This window comes from Dermacentor variabilis, unplaced genomic scaffold (genome assembly GCF_050947875.1).
Source record: "Dermacentor variabilis isolate Ectoservices unplaced genomic scaffold, ASM5094787v1 scaffold_12, whole genome shotgun sequence".
NCBI lineage: Eukaryota > Metazoa > Arthropoda > Arachnida > Ixodida > Ixodidae > Dermacentor > Dermacentor variabilis.
Genome location: NW_027460280.1, coordinates 4273746 through 4297114, shown reverse-complemented (window position 1 = coordinate 4297114; position 23369 = coordinate 4273746). Strand labels below are relative to the sequence as shown.

The 23369-nt window shown below is 49.0% G+C and overlaps 1 protein-coding gene across 1 annotated transcript in view; it reads right to left on the bottom strand.

The window, feature by feature from the left end:
* Positions 1–584: 584 nt before the first annotated feature.
* The window catches only part of LOC142566336 (octopamine receptor beta-2R-like), a 537631-nt gene continuing 514846 nt past the window's right edge, over positions 585–23369 (bottom strand). The window contains exons 2-3 of the mRNA XM_075677257.1: positions 804–939; positions 585–745 (exon numbers count right to left, since the gene is read on the bottom strand). Of these exons, the coding sequence (XP_075533372.1) occupies positions 920–939 (20 nt within the window). The 3' untranslated portion in view covers positions 585–745; positions 804–919. The remainder of the gene's footprint in view (positions 746–803; positions 940–23369) is intronic.

The window sequence follows — 23369 nt, the reverse complement described above, 5'->3', positions numbered from 1 at the left end:
ACTCTTATTTCCGTTGCACTGTGGAAGGTACCGTTTCCCTTCTCTAAGTTCATATAGGTGTTCTGTGGCGGAGCTTCTTGGATTTTTAGCCAGCGGTCAAGGCGCCGCTCCCGTCTTCCCGCACGGGGTTAGCTAGCCGTGTTTCGGCCGTGGCAGACCGCACCCGTACCTCGGTTGGTTAGTCGGAAGCCTAGCGTATTCTCTTCGAGAAATCCGTCAATGATGCAAAGTATATCGAGCAGGTCTGATCGAAGTTTTAGTTGCAAGCTTATGAAATCTTTTCCTCCTGTACGCGTTTTTGTCATCCATTGTTTCCTGGAGCTTCAACCGCACCGCGGTCGTGGGGCTTGTCTGCGCGGTGGGTATGCAGAGGTTGTTGGCACCCCCTCCCCCACGTTATCCCTGCATCCTATATGTTGTACTGTATATCTTTGTATTTTTGCACTCTTGTAACAGGCCGACAGGACTTGGAATAGTGTAAATAAATGAAACTGAAATAAATATAGCTTTTCGTCGTAGCACCCGTGCTGTGAACAGATACGATTATCTTTTCGTCTACGTGTTGATTTACACAGGATAGCAAGTCTCTCAAAATAATTTTTATTCCAACGCAGCTCTTTCTGCGTTACGCGGGAGTGTTGGATTCCCCGTCCAACAGGCAGCACTAGTGAACATTATTAAAAAATAGCAGGCGTCGTCGTCTCGTGGCTGGCCGCTCGGGAGCGACGCCCGCGCAGTCCGGTCCCTGCACGAGCCGCCACGGTGAGCACTGGCGCCCTCGCGAGGCGCAAAGCGTCACTCACCTCCGCGCGGCGGCCGCACGCGTTCCCACGAAGCGATGCTGCTCGAGGAACCCTGGTCCCGTGTCCTCGCACGAGTAGCGATGCCAGCTGCTGGCAAGCCACCGCTGCGAGCCAACTCAGTCTTCACAGCCAGCACCTGCGCCACCACAAAGTCAAAGGATATTTACGCCTGCTTCGGGCCGCGTTTCACGCGACGGCCTTCCGCACGATCGCTACACTGCAAAATGATGGCTTTTCTGTGGAAAATATGGAAACGCGTTGAGATTGATAGGTAGGCCGGCTACAATTCCAGTGTACATATGAGTTACTTGTGCCTTAAATCGTTACTTCATAAATCCTAGCGAATGCTTACAATGGCAAGAATGTATTCTGTGTAAATGCAAGCTTACGTCAGAATACCAATACATAACAAGAACACCAACGTCGTACATTTCCAAGGATTGTTCCTAGTGTTGTTTTTGTTTAAGAAACATGTAAATGACAGCCGCTATTCCCTCGGAGTTCCCATACACGGGGGAGAGCGCTTGAGGATAATGGAGGCCTACAAAGTCAATAAGCTCAAAGTACAGTACGACACGTTTCAGCAATTTCTGAAAAATAAACACAATCCGAATTTCTCCAGCGCGCAAGCGACGCATCGCAGACGAACAATTATTCGGCGTCGATAGGCGAGCCCCATCGACGCCGGGGTAACTTGCGGCTCCAGGTCGCTAGTTCGACAAAAGACAAAAACAACGCCGGGTATTTTGATTTAGGTTCACGTTGAACAAGCCTGGGAGTCAAAATTCATCCGGAGACCGCCACTGCTGTGTACCTCGATTGTCTTTTTGGCACGTACAGCACCGTAATTCAATTAAAGTTTAACACTTCTGCCACTATGCGATGTGTCGCATCAGGCAATGGCAATGCTAACTTTCTCGGAGGTTATGAGCAATGGCGGCCAACAACGCTTGATTCAAACTCGTATCGCTGTGTCTTCTGTTTACTACGCAGACAGGCAGCAGTGGTGCACGCAACGTAACGTTTACCATTGCCTCACCACTCTCGTATTGCAGTAAACCCTGAAGAAATTGAACATTCGCTGTCAGCATCACCGCTAATTATCGTCAATCAAAGCGAACAACAGACAAAGCTTCGTTTACACCGACTCCAACAGTTCGTGGGACCCGCATAATTTTTTTTTATTCAGCATATTCCCCTCCAAACTTGTCCTGATGAATTTGAGTCTTTCACTACCATGGGGGAAAAGGTTTTTTTTTTGTTGTTGTTGTAGGTTTGTAGGATAAGCCAGATTTTTAATTCTGAAGGAACTACTGGACTCACTATTTTATGTAATACATAAACAAAAAGCAGAATAACTGCACTTTTAATGCATAAATGTTCTATTAACAAGATGCATGTCATAAAAAAGATATTAAGATTGTAAAGACACGCTTGTATCTACTAAGAAAAATATGTAACAAAAATTATGAGATATACAAAATGTATGGCCATGTGATAGGCACTATCTCCAAAAAAATCTCAATTTTTAGTAGAACAGGAAATTTACTACAAAAATATAACTGTAAGCACTACAGTAGGGCGTGCCGGGCTGCGGCCGCCGATCTTCCGGACTGGTTTGCGTGGTAGTCACTCGGTCCAAGTCTGACAAAAAAAAAATCGAAATTCCGCCGAAATGGCGAAATACCGATTGAGATAGCATATTCGTAGATCGCTGTACCAAGTAAAAATAGTAGTTCTATCGGCCGTATAAACTTGTAAACATTCGCTTACTATCTAAATTGACAATGATGTAATATGTAAGCGTGACTCAACGAGGACGGAGACGAAAAAGACACCCGGAGACAGCGCTGTGTGTCTGCTTCTTTCTACGTCCTTATTCAGTCGCGCTTACACATTCTATCATGGATTGAAAGCAACTAGCTCATCAACGGGCTTTAGCTAAATCAAAGGGACCCTGAAACACTTTTGACGATTTTGTACAAACGTACCCAATCGTTAGAGTAGGTCCTTCTGATCATTAATTGACGCATCTAAGCGCTCTGCGTAAACGTCTAGTTTATTATAAGATCTTAAAAATGTACATCGCTGCCGATAGCAGCACATCGCTCGGCTGAATTTTAAGCCGCCCCTACCCATTGGTCGTTATGATTGGAGCTATGATAATTGGCTACCCAGGGCGCGTCATCAATAATTTTTCCAACTTTATGGTGAACAAATGTTGTTCGTAATAGTTGGAATGTTAGTTAATTTGTTTCTCTAAAAGGAACATAGCAGAAAGAGAATGCACAAGAACAATTTCTCACTACGCTTAAGCCCTTGCGGCACACAGCAAGCGTCGTCTGCTTGTGTTACAACATCCTTTATTTTGACGAGAGCTCCGCGGTCAGAGTCGGTGTCAGTCCTTTCTCGAGCACCATGATTCGACTTGGTTGCGTTGTGGGCTGTAAACGTAGCGACAGGCAATATGACAAGCTGCGAAATCGTGTCCCTCCGTAAGGCAGCAGATGAGCGGACTGGCTGCAGCGCATCGGATTGCCGCTATCCGATCGGCGCCAGGAGTTGCGCGTTTGCGGCCGTCACTTTACGAAGAGGGTTACTACCGCAATGGCGTTTCGCGAGTCCGGCATTCGGGTAAACGCAAGCGCAAGAGGACAGAGCGTGGCCGTTTGACCATGCCGTTTCACGGGTTGAGCAGAAGCGCAAGTGTCAATGGTATGCACGTTGCAGCCACCTGGTGGTACAGAGCTCATCCACACACAGTAGCAGTAACGAAATTTATTCTTCTTTGCTGCTCGTGCGAATTTTTCGCAAGAGTGTAGTCGAATATTCCAGATGCCTTATATTGTGAGACAAAGGTGCCGAAGGCGCCAACGACCGCAAGCACGTTATACACAGGTGGCCGACGACATTGACGACAACGACGATTCCCAGTGCAAAGGAATGATGCAAGAAAATGTCGCCAACTTGCGCTCTCACACGAGGGTACCCTCCAGCTTACGAAGGCCCTCCCGCTCCAGGGGGCGTTCTCGATCCAGAGGACAACCCAGCTCCGCAGAATGTTCTGGTGTCGACTCGCAACCGCGAGGACCAGGGGCAAGATCGAGGTCCCTTTTACAGTCGACCGTAAGAACAAACTGGGCCGATCGAGTCAAAAACGGGGGCCTTGGGAAACCAGGACAACCGACAAGGGCAAGGTCTAGGAGTACTAATGGTAGGGCACAGCCGGAACGTGAGTCAAATCCCCGAATAATAGCATTAGAGTCAGAAAATCGGAAATTAAGGCTAAGAACTGTCTGAGCTCAGGGAGGCTTTCAAATCCTTTAAAGAAGGGTCCGAAACACCCTGTAGTCAGATGGAGACAACAGCTTCAAAACCTTTGGCCGGCAAACCTAAACGTAAAGCCCCCCACCCTGTTCCCATTAGCGAAACAGAGGAGGAAGATTAAGAAACCTTTGAGGCAGAGGAGATGGGAGAGAGTGAGGCACCCCCCAAACACAAAAAAGTCAGAATGGCCGCAAGGTTAGCAACAATAGAAAGGACTCTGGCGAAAATCATGGAGCTCATCACTAATCTAGATGCTCGAGTGGGTCAACTACACAGGCCCAAACTTAAGGCAAAGGCAAGCGCAGCAGCTGCATCGGTAGTCCACGGAGGCACAAGCGGTAGTCCGAGAGCGGACTCTAGGGGTTCGGGTAGTCAACCAATGGTATCATATTGGCTGCAAACGACAGTAATAACATTAAAATGTGGCAGCGGAATAGTGCGAGTTTCCGTAGGCACAAGGCTCCCCTGCAGCAGCTCATTAGACCGGCCAAAGTTAAGCCACACGTAATTATCTTACAGGAAACACTAGCTAAGGAGGACATCTCTCTACCAGGTTGCAACTCCGAAACCTTGATCCTTCCAGTGGGCCGGGTAATAGCGACTTTGGTTTGAAAGGGTACCTCCTATGAAACTCACGAGATTCCCAAGTACAAGGTTGGTTTAGAAGCACAAATGATCGAACTCATCCTAAAGAACAAAAAAGCAGCTAACGTGTATATAGCTAACGTTTACAGCTCTCCGGCAGAGAGGAAAAGGGATTCTAAGACCCTCTTGGGCCGCATTTCAAGTAAGGCAGATACAGCCCCACTCGTAGTGGCTAGGGACTTCAACGCTCCCAACAAAGAATGGGCTATGGTCATCAGAGCGTCAACGGCACTAATTTAGCAACCACGGCCAGTGAGTTAAAATTTGCTCTTATTACAGGTGCTAACTTCCGCACGAGAACTGGTACCTCCACTACCAGAGATACAGCCCCGGATCTAACATTTCTTCGAGGAATTGAAGGCTCGTGGGACAATCTGCGGGAGAATTTAAGAAGTGATCTTTACATAATTCAGGTAATCTTACAGACGCAACCACCACCAGTAAGGAAATATGAGTACGTGGACTGGGATCTCTTTCGTAAGATGCTTAAGGAAACCAGCATAGATGGCGAATCTTATGAGGAGCTTTTAGAGCAACTAAAGGCAACGATTAAGAAAGCTACTAAAGCAGCCTCAACAGAAATCGAAGTCCCAAAAATCGACTCCAAGCTAGCTCACATGCTGGAAGCAAAGAATTCCCTTCGAACCAAATGGAAGAGTCACAGACTTAATAGAAGACTTAGAGACAAGATCGCCCTAGTTAATCGTGATATCCAGACCTACGCGGCTCAACTTTCACGTCAACAATGAGAGGAAGCTTGCTCAGAAACAGATGGCAGATTGCGCAGAGGAGGCAAATGGAATCTATTGAAGAGCCTACCTAATGACAAGCTCTCCAGAGGTACTACAAACCTCGCCATAACCAGACTCGTCTATAAACAGATAACTATAGGGTCGACAACAAGAGAGGTAGCAAACGACCTCGCACACATGTACCTGCCACTTAAATATGAATATGAGAACGAAGAAGAAATAAGCGATCCTTACTCCGGAATATCGCAACCGGACTTGAACAGTGACTTCACTGCAGCTGAGGTAAGGCATGTATTCTTTAATTTAAAGGGAAATCTGCCCCAGGTCCGGATGGCATCACAAATAAACTTTTGCGAAACCTGGACGATGATGTCATAGACATAATCACGGTCAAAATTAATAGTCACTGGAGATCCGGCACCGTCCCACGGGAATGGAGGGAGGCCAAGGTGACGTTTATACCGAAACCCGGCAAACCACTAACAAAGGAGAACCTCAGGCCCATATCACTTACATCCTGTATTGACAAGGTAGCCGAACGTGCTATTCATAACAGGACAGTAGAACACATAGAAAACCAGGAGCTTTTCAGGCACAATCTCATAGGCTTTCGGAGGGCATTATCCACACAGGGCGCCATGCTCATGATCAAACGTGCTATTATTGACTACCCTAGCAGGGACGTAAAGGGCCTCCTGGGTCTGGATTTTATCAAAGCATTTGATATGGTGGCACATAAACATATCCTACATGAAATCTCAACCTTGAGCCTGGGAAGCAATTTTTACAATTGTGTGAGGTCCTTTCTAGCTAATAGGACAGCTCGGGTCAAACTCGGGATAGTCACAGGCGGTCCACACAATTTAGGCAACAACGGCACACCACAAGGTTCAGTATTGTCCCCACTCCTCTTTAACATTGCCATGCACAGGCTCTCGAAGGAATTGTCCGAAATCCCGAGTTTTTGGGGCACGTCATATACGCTGACGATATCACAGTGTGGGTCCCCAGGGGGTCACTGGCAGCACTAGAGCAGAAACTACAGGCAGCCGTAGACACCACAGAATCCTTCCTTAAGGGCACCGGACTCAGGATATCACCTAGTAAATCTGAGCTGCTGCTCTTTATACAGGGGAGGCAAGTTGTTAGAAACCTTGCGCCTTTAGAAACTCTGCCAATTAAAATCACAAACACAGGTCGGGTCATACCCAGAGTAGAGACAATTAAAATTCTGGGTCTTCTCATTGACGCAAGGAGCTGTAATGCTACGGCCCTGAACCGTCTCACAGGTAAGGCCAACAAGTATTTTTAAGGCTCCTGGGCAGGGTCTCCAATCAAAATGCAGGCCTCAAGGGGGTGCAATCTCATCAGAGCATATCAGGCATTTTTCATCAGTCATGTGACGTACATTGCATCATATCTGAACTGGGGCAAAGGAGAGAAGGCTAAGCTAAACGCACTTATACGCTACGGACTCAAAAGGGCTCTGGGACTCCCGCACGGAACCAGTACCGAATTCCTCAACAAGTTAGGACTTCATAACACTATAGATGAACTCATTGAGGCACATTCGATGTCACAAATTGCAAGATTTCCAACACTAAGCCAAGGTGCAAAATTCTAGATGAAGTCCCAATACTGCCTCGAGGAGGACACGTCTCTAAGTTTAAAATACCCAATGAGGTGGAGACACAATTAGCTGCAGACCCCCTACCTAGAAATATTATTCCTGTCCACAACACGGGCAGAAGGGAGGCCAGCGCCAAATGCATCCTGGGTAAACTGCACCAACAACAAAGCTCAACTCTTTTTGTCGATGCAAGTAGTTATGGATCGGGCAACCGCTACGCTATTGCCGTGGTCGATGAGAGCGGTAAATTAATAAGCGCGGCGTCACAAAGAACGAGCTCCATTCATGCCGCCGAAGAAGCAAGCATAGCACTTGCAATTGCAATGAGGAGAGGCTCCACAATTTTCTCCGATTCCCGAAAAGCTATTAGGAATTACTCAGCCGGCTTCGTCTCAATGGAAGCACACAAGTTACTTATACGCAGTCTTGATACTCATAATTACGAGCAACTGGATAGCTCCCACCTTGTCTGGTATCCGGCTCATCAGGACCACTCGGTCAGCCCAAATGGCTGCAATCCTAACGAGCAAGTTCACTCTGCTGTGCGAGATCTCACATGCCGCGCATCAGATCAGGAACTCCTTCAGGATGACTGCGGCTCCTACAAAGACCCACTTACTACTTTTCACCAGGTCACCTCACACTATAGGGACGGCAGGAGGTTTTTTTCCTCCCCTCATCAGACGCTCAACCGAGCTCAGGCAGTCACATTAAGAATGATTCAAACTAAATCTTATCCCACACCTTTTGTGCTTAACAAACCTGACCAGGATTTTCCCGCGGAATGTAAAAGTTGTGCACACAATACGTGTCTATTTGATCATATGCTCTGGCTGTGCCCCAACCAAAGGGCTTCGGATCTCAACATTGAGGAAGACTGGACTCGGTGCATATCCAGAGAAGTCCTCCAAGATAAACTCCTGGCCGTCCGGAGGGCTCACAACATCGGGAAAGCCTTTGACCTACAAGTGCCAACGTGGGCGGAGCAACCAACTTAGCCTGGGGGCTTGTGCCCTCGGGCCCTAGTTTCTATAGATCAAAATAAAGTTCTTGTCATGCCATGTAATCGTTAACACGTTGTTTTCGTAAGTGTTTAAAATATTTTACACTTGGTTAGAGCAATATTAGCGCTTTGTTTGGCTGGTGAAGCTCTGCGCCAACAGGTGGCTGGACCGTGCCAATTAGACCACTCACGCACGTCTGCGCTAAAGTTCCTTCCTCCGCTTGAGTTTTTGGTACCAGCCATCCGTCGAAACGCCCAGCTCGTATGTGGTTACCGGAATACGAGACACGTTCAGCGACAGAATGCTCGCAACTCACACTGCTTCGATAGCTCTCGCTTGGGGTCGACTGCCAAGCAGCTGGCGGAAACATGCAAAAAGAAGAGGTGAGGAGTGCAGACAGGACACAAGAGTAGAGAAGTGGACAACGCGAACGCCACTTCTCTACTCTTGTGTCCTGCCTCACCTCTCTTTTTGCATAATGCATCCTTACCAACTAGCTCAACTTTCTGTCGTTCTAAGCTGGCGGAAACTTAGGAGAGGCTTCGCGCGCTCGCTCCGAGAGAACCGGAAGTCGACGACACGACGTGCCATCATGACGCAGAGCCAGTGAAGGCGGAGCTTAGCCCCAATGACTCGGCGAACGAGTTGAGGAGAAAATGCATGGCTCTGGAGGAGGGTAGCTTTTAATCGTCCGTAGCTCTCTTAATATTGTGGTGGAAATTGTGGTGGGAGTGATGAACATTAGCTGTACCCCACGCGTCTACAAAATTTGTCCGAACCGCTTCAGGGGCCCTTTAACCAGCACGGTGTCACGCGCGGACAGGTAAACATGAGCACACATCGCTCGATGACAGGGGAAACTGTGAAAACGCTGGAGTTAGGAATCGCGGCAGCGTTCGCGAGCCAATTGACCTTTGTGCATCTATCGCTTCAAAGCGTACGAAACGTAGAAAGCACTGCGCATACTAAGCTACCGGCACTACGCGCACTCTGCAAACATCGCAGATTGCTTTGAAGATGAGGACCGCGCGGGCGCGCACTTTGGCCACGTCGCAGACCGCTTTCAAGACACACGAGCGTCGGCACTGCGTCCCTACGGCGTCCGCCCAAGGTGTCTACTAGGGCCCGCGCCGTTCGCATGGCCAACGCCGTAGTAGACGCCGCGTTTGCCTTCAATCTGTACGGAGAGGCAGGCGAGGAGGACATCGAGGCATCGTAGCAGCCGCCAGAGAAGAACGCCCCTCCTTCCTCGCCTCACTCCCCTGCCTCGCGCCACAGGAGAGGGCGTGCATTCACGCACGCAAGATTGAACCGCGTTCACCGGCTCACCCTAACACACTTTCACTCATACAGAACCTCACGGCGACGCCGACGACAGAAATGCGGCTGGAGTGTCCATATAATTGCTATCGCAATAAAATCAGCATTTTCAAACTAGCTGATGATCGATCCTTCTAGTAACAAGCATGTGACGTCCCCTCGGGTATAATCTTTGTTTGCCTACCAGGCTCGGTAGGCAACATTGGTCACCGCACCACAATAAACACTGACGAGCACAGCTGCTCGGCGGTCAGTCATCGTTCACCACCACGCTGCGGAGCGTCCTTCTAACGGAGGGTGCCTCGAGCGCTCCCTTGTTCACGAACCCGGGCGGATCGTGACACTGGTGACGAGTACCCACGGATCCTAGAAGCGTACGGTGAGGGGCTAGTTGGTATGACATTATGAGAACAAAGAAAAACTGCGCAAAAAAGAACAAGACAGAGAAAGAACCACACGACACAGGCGCAGACTAACAACTGGTTTAATGCTCCAACGCCACATTCCTACCAACAACAGAACGCATGCGCACCAACCGCAAAGACCAATGCCGCTATCATGTAGTCCAGCCTAGAAACGCCAACTCCTTGCGGCACAAATGTATGGAAGCCTCACTAACACATTTATCCGGCCCTAATCTCTCGATTTCTAAAGCTTCGATTACTTCACGCTCTTTCGTATCACTTGCGCGTCCGACAATCTTAGTCCTGCCGACAAGTGGGGTACAAACATTGCCGTCATGCCTGCAGGTCTTGCAATGCTTAGGAAGATGCTGTACTCTAGAATCATCTAGTGAATTGGCATGTTCTAATCATCTAATATTAATGCAGCGGCCTGTTTGTCCAACGTACACGTTGGCACAACTCAGCGGAAATTCATAGATGACATTCGTTCTACAAGGCACAAACTTGTTCCTGTGGTTAGTGCTGCACTCTATTTTCTTTTTCCTATCAGGTCTATCAGGTTTAGTACATGGGACATGTCATTTCCCAGGCTCGCCTAGCCCCGGCTACCCGCAAGGTTGATGCTGTGCTCAAGGCATCTTAGCCCCAGAACAAGCAGGAGCTTCATAGGTACCTCGGCCTCATCAACTTCTACAGAAGTTTCCTTCCGAACCTGTCGGAGCATCTACAGCCACTCCATGTTCTGCTTCGAGATGGTCAGCAATGGGTCTGGAAGAAGGAGCAGGACCGGGCCTTCCAGGGCAGCAAGGAGCCAAGGCTCCAGTCCTGGTACACTTCGATCCTGCCAAGCCTGTCGCCGTGATCGATCGTAGATGCGTCGCCGTACGGCGTGGGAGCCGTCCTGGCACACCGGGACAACGATGGCCAGGAATGCCCTGTGTCGTTTGCTTCTCGTCGGCTTCAGGCTACAGAATAACACTACATCCAGCTGGACAAGGAAGGCTTGGCCCTCATGTTCGGTGTACAACGCTTCCACCAGTATCTGTGGGGTCTGATGTTCGAGGCGGTCACAGACCACAAGCCGCTGTCCGGGCTGCTAGGGCCCGTGCAGGCATCACCTCGAGTGGTACGCTAGGCCTTGATGTTGGCAGCTTATAGTTACCAGCTGGTTCACCGTCCGGGAAAGGGCCTGGGACCTGTTGATGCCCTGAGCCGCCTGCCCCTGCCAGAGGTGCCTCATGCTGTTCCACAACCTGCTGAAGTGTTCATGCTGGAGCACGCGTATCCGGAGGTGCTCTCCAGATCTGTGGTACCGCAAGGGACCAGCCGGGACCCAGTCCTGTCTCAGGTGGTCAAGGCGGTGTCCTGTGGGGAGGAATTGGCTCAGTAGGCCTATAGCCACAAGGCCGCTGAGCTGAGCTTGCAGCAGGGCTGCCCACTGTGGGGTTCCAGGGTGGTGATCCCACAAAGTCTCAAGTCTACGGTCCGGCAGTTGCTGCACGCGGGTCATCCTGGCGTGGAAAAACCAAGATATTGGACCGCTCCCGTGTTTGGTGCCCTGTCAGGGACCAGGACATCGCCCACATGGTGCAGTGCTGCCAAATCACCCAAGAGCATCAGCGGGCCTCAAGTCATGTGGAAACCGCCCCCTGGCCGTTCCCACAGATACCCTGGTCCCGCCTACATGTGGATTTTGGGGGGCCCTTCAAGGGCCATTACTTCCTGGCGGGGGTGGACTCCTTTTCGAAGTGGGTGGAGGTTCTACCTGTCACAACTCCATCAGCCGCCGCGACCTTTGCAGCGCTACGACAGGTCTTCCCCGCCCAGGTGTTGCCGGACGTCATCGTGTCTGACAATGATCCTGCTTTCGCCAGCCCAGAGTACCTGCCCTGGCTAACGAAGAATCGAATCTGCCAGATGATGGTTCCGCCGTACCGCCCTGCTTCAAACGGTGCAGCCGAGCGAGTGGTGCAAACCGTCAAAGACAAGCTCAAGAAGGGCCATACGGGTGATTTCTGGACGCAGATTGCCCGGCTACTGTTTCAGTACCGGACCACGCCCTACGATGTCACTGGCCGTGCCCCCTGTGAGCTCCTTCTGGGTCAGATGGTCAAGACGCCCTTGGACGTCTTGCATCCGGAACTCCGATCCACAGTGCTCCTGAAGCAGCTGAAGCAGAAGCTGGCTCCTGACAAAGGGTGCCATCCCGGGCCTTTGCCAGAGTCAGGAGCTCCAGTTTTCGTCACGAACTTCCGTCCTGGCCCACCCTGGTCCGCCGGACAGGTGGTGTCTCCTGCCACCACCTCATCGCTGCTCATCCGCATGCCAGACGAGGCCACGTGGCACAGACACGCCGACCATGTTAGGCCTCGCCTCGGGACCTGGCCCGCACCTTCGACTGCCACTTCCGAATTCCAGCCCGCAGGAGGACTAGCGGCCGCACCAGTCACTTCCAGCAGAGCACCGCTCACCTCGGAGGCGGCAAGCGTTGTCAGTAATGCGGCCCCCGTCGGGCCGGTGTCGAGGCCGTCGCCACTCACAAGGACGACCACTGCGGACGCTCCGGATGGAGCGAGGCTGTCTCAGGCAGCACGTGGTGTTGCCCCACCCAGCCCGTCAACATCGGTGCCCAGGCGGAGTACTCGACGGCGGAGGCCACCAGATCATTATTCGTCTGGGTAGCAGGCACCGTCGACCCGGCTAGAAAGGAGGCAGAGCCTCATACATTGAACTTGGAAGTTTTGTATTGTCGACAAACAAACATGGGGTAAGGGGTGTAACAAGCATGTGACGCCCCCTCGGGCATAATCTTTGTTTGCCTGTCAGGCTCGGTGGCCTGCCAGGCTCGGTAGGCAACAGTGGTCCCCGCACCGCAATAAACACCGACGAGCACAGGTGCTCGGGGTCAGTCAACGTTCATCAACACCACGCTGCGGAGCGTCCGCCTAACGGAGGGTGCCTCGAGCCCTCCCTTGTTCACGAACCAGGGAGGATCGTGACACCTCCAATAAAATCAGCCGCAGCGGAATCACGAGATCTGCGACAATTTGAAGCGCGCGCGCCGCTGCAGGAGGCTGCGATTTGTGCTTTCTACTCACACGATCGCGAAACTTCAGAGTGCGTTCAAAAATTACCGCCTGGTGGGAAGAAATCGAACAGCCTAGTAAAAAAAAAAAATTAGTTCTCCTCCTTCACGTCTGATGGCGCCGCGTGCCTGTGAGAACCCCGGAAGACCTCGAAGGCGGCATTTCAATCAATCGATTGCGGGCGGCTAATTTTGCTTTCTACTTTGACGATCGCGAAATTTCTGAGCGCGTTCAAAAATCACCACCTAGCGGAAAAAAAACGAACTCCTTAGAAAACAATAATATGGGTATCCTGCATCTAGACAGTAATTATCGTAAGGTTCGCAACAGTGCTGCACGAGCCACAGACAAAAGGAAGGTAAAATCGACAACATGGCGCTGCCTCTATACTGATATTTTATTGAAGAAACGTCTAGCACATATATAGGTGCCAGTTCAAAAAACATAATATGCGCGAGACACAGAGATTCTTCAAGACAGCTGCGACAACTTACGCATAATCAAGAGTGACAAAAGTAACGAAATTCCTTGCCATGAAGAGAGATAGACGCTTCGCTAAGACACACCTTCTTTATACTGCAAGCCTCAGCAATTTCTCTTGTCAATTGGCTTGCGTTTCTATAAATGAAATTTCCTTTTTTTTAAGAAATAGGCGCGGCAATCGCACGACTTCCATTGCTCCGAGAGAGAAGAGGTGTCGCACATATCCAACATTCACACGGCGCGTTCCTTTGTCGCACGTACACTAGTAGTCCTCAAGATAATGGAATGGCGTACACAACCTGCTCAACACAAGTGATGTGCCCGTTCACGTTGTGTACAGTGCACTTTAATTGCTTATCCTTCAGCATATTGTCAACTATCGGGCATATTTCATTTATTCATTTCATTTATTTCTCTTATCGCTCACATCGTTGCCGTACGTTGAAACGACGCCCATGCGCCAACTTATATAGATACTATTGGCACGTGTACATGTTTATCTTTATCGTGTGACAACGTTTCACCGCCTTACAAATGTTATCGCACAGCGCAGGACGCGCTTGCATGTATGGGAAGTTTCCGGAATGTTATCGATGGTTCCATCTGCTGTCTGTCACCGAACCTTGTGTAATCAGATTGCATGTATGCGCGACGCGAATAATGCAGAACTTTGTGGGAGACACACGGATCCCAGCGATTACTCAACCTCATTGGACGACTGATGTTTAAAAGCCGACGCGCTTGACCCGCTGATCAGATTTTGACGATTGGCGACTATGTTCGCAGCTTTCGCCGTACTTTAAGTGTAGCCTGTTTTTGTGGGCACTGGCTTGCTCAATAAAAGTTAGTTTCGCCTTCCACAGTATTGCTACTGTGTCCTTTACGCGTCACTACCACGTGACACTATACTACTGCGTTTTTTCTATTTTCTACTAATCTAGTTCTACGGCTTTTGTCATTTATGGTCTTGACGCCTCAAACCATACTTTAGCCCACAGATGAAATAATCATTTGAGGGTAACCCGCGTGCAGCAAACGATTGACCTGATCAGAAAAAGCAGCCTTGGACGGTTCGACTCCACGTCCGACAGAGCAGTGTGTCCGTGAGCGATGCGGAAGGTCTCGAAAGCGGCATTTCAAACCATCGTTAGCGGCCTAAGGATGCACAGGAGTACCGAAGTACGGAAATAGCTAAGCGGTTTTCAGCCTTCCGAGCGGGAGCCGATGAATTGCCGTGTGCCCTCCTGAAATGTTGTCCTAATTCTTTGTTACTGTGCTTGAAAACATATTTTTTATTGTTCAATAAAGGCTTCATAGCTGATGAATGTAAGATGGTGTCCATTGTTCCCAATCAGAAATCAGGTCATAAATCTGGCTTCTCACTTATTACCGCCCCAATATCCTTAACTGGTGTATGATCTCAAGTTTCGCGCTAATTTTATATTCGTCCATAATCCAACACTCTAAACATATCCAGCTTACCTGGACATCAGAGTTTAGTTTACAGGAATGCTACCCCGTGGACTATTGAGCACAATATTTTGGCACTTCCCGCATTGACGTATTTACGATGTCAACGAAGAAAATTATTCTAAAGAAAAGCTGCTCCTGCGCACTCAACTTCACCACAAATGTTGTCCCACCGGCGTGCTCACTGTTCTTGTTGATATCATCACTGTTCTGTGCTGGAAATATATCATTCCTAAAATGCTTCGCTGGTATCGAAGCGAAACGGCAAATGTAGCGATGAATCATTCGGGGATTTCAGAGGCTTCCCGAAAAGCAGTCACGGTTCTGTTTATTTTTTATTTTTAATGCTACAAAGCGTTGTAGGTGACACCTACAATGTAATGGTAGGTGTCACGAGCGCTTTGTACCAGCTTTTCTTCAGCCAGAATGTTTTCTCTCTGTGTTGGAGAGATTCAGCGTCCCAAAGTCGTACTAATGCTCTAAGAGACGCTATATTCAACAGCTCTGACTTTTGGATCTCGCTGACGTGCCCCAAAGGCAAGTCACCACGTCGCTCGGGAGAGCGATTTTTCATGCCACAACCACCAGCTAGCGTATGAGCTGGAAATCGTGCCAATATGCGCTCAAGTATTAAGATGGATACATATACAACTTGGTTTTGCAGCTTAACGCTTATAGACTGAACAGACAACGACACAAGAATACTGCAAACTTTTACAAATACTCCTTTGGGTAGAAATATAAACCACTTGCACTTAGATGACAAAATATTGTCACGTGACTGGTGTTTATGGGCGTAAAATAAGACCGCTATTTAAGACGAGTGTGCAGTAGTGCATAAAGGCCTGTGCCTATTCGCCGTATTACCTGCCACGCTGTCATTTCGCCTTGTATATTATAGCTGAACAGTTGACTAGCAGATGCTGAACGCGAAAAACGCTGCCCACGTGCTCAAAGGCATCGCGCACACTACTGCTTAGACTTGCTTTTAGTTTTAGTAATTTCAAGGAAATCATTAGGCAGTGTGGCCCGTTCGAGGAAAGTCGGCACGCAATATTTTGCATTCTCATGGTGCGAAGGCCGGGATTCTCAGCCGTCGACGACTGGCACCTGTCCCTCGACGACTAGCGCAGCGGCCCTTGTATGATACAGGTTTCACTCCCGACTCGTCGTTGTGATGGCTGGCGTCCAGGCACCTCGCTTATACCTGCGGTAGCCCGACCGGTATACCCGGTGCTGGCGTCGGCCATGGGACCGATTTCTGTACTTGGTACTTAAATCACTCCGTACCGCGGGGCTTCAGTCAAACAATTCACTTGAACGGAACTATTCTATTAATGAACGCAATTGTTGAGGATCTAGATTAGCAGTCTCATAAAACTGTCGTAAGTTGTGGGCGAACCCTGTCGTCGCGTCCTTTGCTCCATCACTGAGAGCTTGCACTGGCCCCGTGGGGCGCTCGTCTCGGTGCCTTCAGGAGTATTTTCAGCGTGTTGCGAAGATGCCAATCATCTATGCAATTAAACTACACGGCTATTGTGTCACTAGCAACGTGTGCCAAGCAAGCCTCCCGGAAACCAACTGCACAACCTGCGCTGGACACATCCCGTATCTGACAACGCACCCCTTTGTCGGCAGGCATGGTGCGCCCGCAGCTCAATCTCATGCAAAAAAGCCTCTGACCTACTGTCGCACAAAGACATCCGGTGACTACGCGAAGAGCATGTGCTTAAGTCTCGTTTTTCTGCAGGTTGGCGTTTCATACCACGCTGTTCCTAAGGCAAGGAGACGTCTTGCGTTGTCGGCATCCAGAGCGTTATTGTTTTGTCTGCTGAATTTGTTCGGTCTGCGTTTTTTGCATACCAACGCCTGTATCACGCCTTTCAATACTTTTGCATGCTCATATCGAGCTATATCCAGGGCCACTGTCAGACGACGAGATTGACAAACTAATGTTGGCCGTAGGTGTTACTTCGATCTTAGAACAAAACCAACAAGATCAGCCTACAGAGCTTCTGGTAAAATAGAAGTGATTGGTAGAAATTGTTGAAGCATTACAAATAAAATTGCTCCCTTCGCATTTGTCGTTTCATCCTTTGTCACCGGCAAGACCTGTATGATAACGAACATTTGCTAAACAGATAAATATGAAACCTTTTGACAGCTCGTACAAATGCCAGGCATTCTTTCTCCAGAAGAGTATAGGCTTGGGTTGGTTGCTAATACATAGTTAGACTAGAAGCATAGCGTGGGAAGGACGATCTACAAAGACAAGACAGGACAAGCGCTAATTAGCGTTTCTCCATCTAGTCTTTGTCGATCGTCCTTCCCGCGCTATGCTTCTGGCGTATTCTTTCTCCACTGTAGAATAATTTCTTTCCGCATCATTCAGTTTCTTGCTGGCATAAAAAACTCGATGTAAAACCCCGTCCTTTTCCTACAAGAGCAGCGCTACGAATGCCTTGTTCTTTTGGCCCTGAATCCAAAGTGACGTGAAGAGATACGCGAGGTCTTGTGATGTGTGGAAAAGAACGGTACCAAAAGGGCGAGTGGGGCGTGCATCACTTGCAAACATGCCCGTTATCGACATGCGATTTTACAGAGTGGCCATAGACATAATAGGCCCCATAACACCTGCATCTAGCAAGGGAAACCGTTATGTCCTCGCGCTGGTGGATGTGTCTGCCAGATACCTGGACGCAGTTGGTTTGAAGACCATTGACACCGTACAAGAGGCAGAAGCTCTCCTCGAGATTTTTTCTCGGTAATGGATCCCAAAGGAAGTGCTGAGCGACCGAGGATCGAACTTTACCTCAGAATTGATGGAGGAGGTCAACAGGTTAATGTCCATTGAGCAGAGATTGACGGCGCCGTATCTACCAATGTCGAATGGGTTGGTCGAAAGATTTAATGGTACGATTAAAACTATGGTCAGGATAATATGCCAAGAGAGGCCCAAAGACTAGGACAGGTACTTACCTGCCGGCTCTCCTTTTCGCCTACCGGGAGGTACCACAGGCAAGCATCGGATTCTCGCTATTTGAAGTGTTGTATGGAAGAACAGTGAGAGGACCACTAGCGATTCTCAAGGAATTATGGGCAAGGGAAGAAATCGGGACACAGCTAAATACCACATATACATACGTTTTAGAGCTGAGGGAAAGATTAGAATAAACATGTAATGTGGCGCACCAGAACTTGAAGCAGGCAAAACACCGACACAAGAAGTACTGCGACCGCAAAACAGTTAACCGAGGCCAGGCGCCAGGAGACAAGGCTCTGGTCCTCCTTCCCAGCGGTAGCAACAAGCTGTTGATGCAGTGGAAGGGACATTTTCCTGTGACTCAAAAGAAGAATGATCTTGATTATGAACCCCTCATTCAGAGTCATAAGAAGATGCAGAAGCTTGATGTGGGCTAAGTGGTTTTGCATACTTGAAGAAAAGAGCGCTACGAAGACACGGAATAAAAGAGGAACATGTACGACGGACAAGGTGCTACCTCCAACTAAATGTTTTTTTGAAGAAACACGTTTTTAAATAGATACAACCTATAATGGCCCATCGTGACCTCCCTATCTTATTAGAAAAGCTATCCCTTTTTCGGTAAGCGTCACTGAAGGGCAGCTAATGCACGTGCCCTCGGCCTTTGCAATGTAGAAAGCTTCTAATATCTCCCGTTCTAGTCTATCTCTAGACCGTGCCAGAAACCTGGGGTCACGATGATACGGACGGCAATTGTGACGTTTACAGTGTTCCGCCAGATGGCACCCCCCCTCATTGTTATTTACGGCCCTATACGACGGTCAGAACACCGTAAACGTCACCATTGCCGTCCGTATCATCGTGACCCCAGGTTTCTGGCACGGTCTAGAGGTAAACAAGAATGGGAGATATTCGAAGCTTTCTACATTGGAAAGGCCGAGGGCGTGTGCATTAGCTGCCCTTCAGTGACGCTCACCAAGAAAGAGATAGCTTCTCTAATAAGATAGGGAGGTTGTGATGTCACGATGTGCCATTGAAGGTTGTATCTATTTAAAAACCTGTTTCTTCAAAAAAAAACATTTAGTTGGAGGTAGCGCCTTGTCCGTCGTACATGCTCCTCTTCTGGTCCGCGCATTCGTAGCGCTCTTTTCATCAAGTATGCAAAACCAACTCGCCCACATCAAGCTTCTGCTGCTTCAGATTTCTTCTACATTCGGCTGTTTCCTCTTTTCACAAGTTCAACCTTGTCCCATCGCCCCGTGCATCAACCTCATGGCAATAAACTCCTGTCAGTCTCGGATAGTGACACACTACCTCAAACAGGAAATAGTTGCTCCCGAAGTTCAAGTCTTTCTTGGTGGCCTGGAACCTTCATGGGGACACGTCAAAAGGATGTACAGGATAATGAAGTCTGAGAAAGGGCGGCAGGTACGTAGGTACAACAACTGGCTTTGGGTCCTGAGCGACGAAAGCAAGGATCAGGTTGTAGGCGGCCGAGAATTCGCCCAGTCCAAAAGGATTGCCAAACAAGTGACTGAATTCCTTTGTCAAAGTTCAAGAATAGGCCTAACAAAGCGAAGTCGGCAAAACATTCAGCCAACTAAAGAGACACTACTCGGCGATGTTGTGCTCCCAGACGACGTAAGCAGTCTACTTCAAAAAGGAACGAAATACAGCTTTGAGCCGCCGTCCAAGAAGCACCAGCTGCTCGCTCCGGCCCGGCGAATAGGAAGCTGCGCTGGCGAGGCAGAGCGGGACCGAGCTACCAGTGACGCGGTGGATACTCTTCTTCGGACCGTGCGTACTAAAACCACCCCTAACCAACCCTTCAAGAAGTTAACTGGCTTCCTATGGCAAAATGACCTCGTCGTGGTAGAGGCGGACAAGGAGGATGGCTTCGTCATCCTTTGCAAGGGCGCCTATTGAGAGAGGGACATCAGCGCGATTGAGAAGAATTTCAAGGCGGTGGATTTCAACCACAAAAAGCAAAAAGCCAAAGCGATCAAGCTGCTTGAGAACTTCAACCTGGATGCTCTTCGGAAGGCGACGAACAGGGCTGAGGTAAGCTTCTTGGAAATATTTTTCTCCGGCAAGACCCACAAGTCTGACTGCCCATTTAGGGCAATTGTCTCAGAGAAGAAGACATGGCATGCTCTAACCATGCTCTAAGAAACGTGCAGCGCAGTACACGGCTTGCAAAAGCAATGTCGTGTATGAGATACCTCTAAGTTGCCAACAGGTTTATATCGGTCAAACCGGACGGTGTTTTAAAGAAGGGGCGAGTGAGCACAATTGGGCCATAAATAACTATGCTGTGGGCCATCTGGCAGAACACTGTAAACGTCACAATTGCCGTCCGTATCTTCGTGACACCAGGTTTCTGGCACGGTCTAGAGATACACTAGATCGGGAGATATTGGAAGCTTTCTACATTGCAAAGGCCGAGGGCACGTGCATTAGCTGCCCTTCAGTGACGCTTACCAAAAAATAGATAGCTTTTCTAATGAGATAGGGAGGTCGCGATGTCCCGATGGGCCATTCTAGGTGGTATCTATTTAAAAGCCTGTTTCTTCAAAAATACATTTAGTTGGAAGTAGCGCCTGTCCATCGTACATGTTCATCTTTTAGTCCGCGTCTTCGTAGCGCTCTTTTCTTCAAGTCATAAGAAGATAAACACGTTAAAGAAGTACGAAGAGAGAGAGACAAAAGAAAATTCCACAACAGCGTGCGTGGTCGTGACTGACGAAACTGGTGTGGCCGACATGCCCAGGTACAACTCCAAAAAGGGTGTAGAAAACGTGGTAATTAACCCATCACTTTCGGAAAAACAGGATGCGGAACTGAAGGTTCTACTGCACAAGTACAGGGATTTTTTTTCAAACCTTCCAGGAAGTACAGAATTAGTGCAATGCAAACTGCAATGCACTACTGAGGAACCAGTACATGTGGAGACTCTCTACCGCTGGCGGTGGAAGAAGTGGTAGAGAATGAAGTGGGCGAAATGCTGCGTGAAGGAATAATGAAAAGGCCTAACTCGGCATACAACGCCCCCTTAGTCGTGATCAAGAGTGCCGATGGTTCGAACAATGTCCGCGTGGATTTTAGACGTTTGAACAACGTCCTGAGGGCGGACGCCAAGCCTGTACCGAGGATTGATATTGTGTTCGCGAAAATCGCAGGCACCAAGTTTTATTCAAAGTTGTACTTGGCGAAAGGCTACTCGCACATCCCCTTGGAAACATCGTCCAAGGAGAAAGCAGCGTTACCGTGTTCTAGCGGACTTTCTCACATTAAGTACATGCCGTTTGAGTTAAAAACAGCTGCAGCAGTATTCTCAAAACTGATGAGACGAGTCTTGCACGGAATGCAAAATGTAGAGCCCTACATTGATGCTATTCTGGTTGCGACTGGCACGTGGGAGGAGCACCTGAAAACACCAGAAGAGCTGTTTCAACGTATCAAGGGCGCGACGTTAACCGTTAAGCCAGCGAAATGTGAATTTGTCTTCCAAGCGGTTTCTCTCCTAGGACATAAGTTAGGCATGGGCAGAATCGCTGCTAAACAGGACATTTTAGAAAAAATTCTAACGGCGGGGCAACCAAAAACCAAGAATGAGGTTCAATCGTTCTTACGGCTGACGGGATTCTACAGAGAGTTTATACCTGATTACGTCAATATAGCTGCGTCATTAGTGGAACTTAAGGAGAAAGGCGCTAGTAATAAGGTGTAGCCTCGCTTTGCAAGAATACTTTTTTCGTGTTGTATATATTAAAGGGAAAGGAAATATTGGTGCAAACTTTTTGAGTAGAGTTACTTAGGTTCGGACGTTAGTTCACAAGACCACAAGCAGTGCAAATTGTATTTTGATGCGCACAGAGTTGTGATTAAGTGCAGCGAAGAGATTAACCGTTTGGTGCAGTGAGGTGATGCATGGACAGTGGACATATGGAGTGGCATTGTGATCGTTCATTTCGAACCTAATGTGGCAAAAGTGCGATGAGTATTTTTTGCGCAAAAAACTATTGAATTGGGGGCCTATGTCATGAGTCACCGGAAAGACTTGTATGATAATTTGATAAAGACGAAGACGCCGGTCGAGGAAACGGAGAAGGGACCCGAAGGCGAGAAGCACGCGAAGCGCGAAAGAAGAAATTAAGAAAAAGGAGATGCAGGCGTAGAATAGCTGGCACTGGTGACGTGGTCAAGAAGCAAGACAGTGGCATCTCCAGCTGTGCTCTGGACACGGGAGGCAGCAGCTTCGGGGACCACGGACCAGAGAGGTCGCCTCTCTGGTCCGTGAGACAACTCTAGCTCCTGAGCCTCGACTGTGTCGCCTTGGCTGTGTTCCGCGATCCCGGTCCAACCCCTCACTGCCGTAACCGGTTGCGGTGCCGTGCTACGAAGACAATCGCCTGGCGACGTCAGCTGGCCCAGACCGCGTCCTGTGTCACGCGGGTCTCTGCGGAAGACCACAACCTCATCGCTCTCGTCGGACGTCAACGCCCACGCTGCGTCGGAACCACGCAGGCCAACGTCCTTTGTCACGCTGGGCCAGAGTCCGACAGGATTGGCAACGGTCAGAACATTCGTTTGCGCATGACGTCACGTTGATTAGTCGAGCGGAGGAACAATATGGTAGTTGATTGCTTGTTTGTTTTTACGTGTATAGCTAGCTTTTGGAGCGTCTCGTGTGTGTATATTGTTTATAGTGTGTCAGGGTAGTTTGCTAATTGTTCTTTTTTCGTTACTTTTTATTTAGATAAATGTTCTTTAACATATTTGAATTGTGTCTCTGTCCATTTCTGGAGCGCTGAAAGTCGTGACATCCTTGACATCCATCACATCGGTTTGGCGATTATATAGCAGGCACTGACGTCTTTGCATCGGAGTGCACTGCGTATCGCACAGACAGAAACACGCATGATAGTGGTGTTTTTTATCTTAATTGATAGTGTGTTATGAAGCTCGTCAACTGACAACCCGGACCAAGACTGCTAACTGGTATTATGGAAGGTTTCGTTAGCGACCGGCACAACACTGACAATTGGATCATCCATTGATAACCATTGATAACTTTACAAGACGTGCTTACAGCTATCTCTCACGTCAATATTGTAATTGGAGGCGACTTCAATCTTCCAGGCATGGAGTGGAATCAGAGAGAACCGTTGCTCAACTCATCCAAGGGCAAGGGCAGAGGGGTATGGAGTGGAATCAGAGAGAACTGTTGCTCAACTCGTCCAAGGGCAAGGGCAGAGGCGTCCGCACCTTCGTTAGGAAAGGGATCGCCTTCATGGAACACGAAATGAACGGCAGAAGCGCCATCGAACACTGCACAGTGGAAGTAATCACGGGCAAGAGGAGGAAGGGGAGCACTTTCCTGGTGAACGTCTACAGCAATCCGTCCGACGGACAACAAAAATTCAAGGCACTGTTCCACAAAGCGAGTTCAGTCGCGGGAA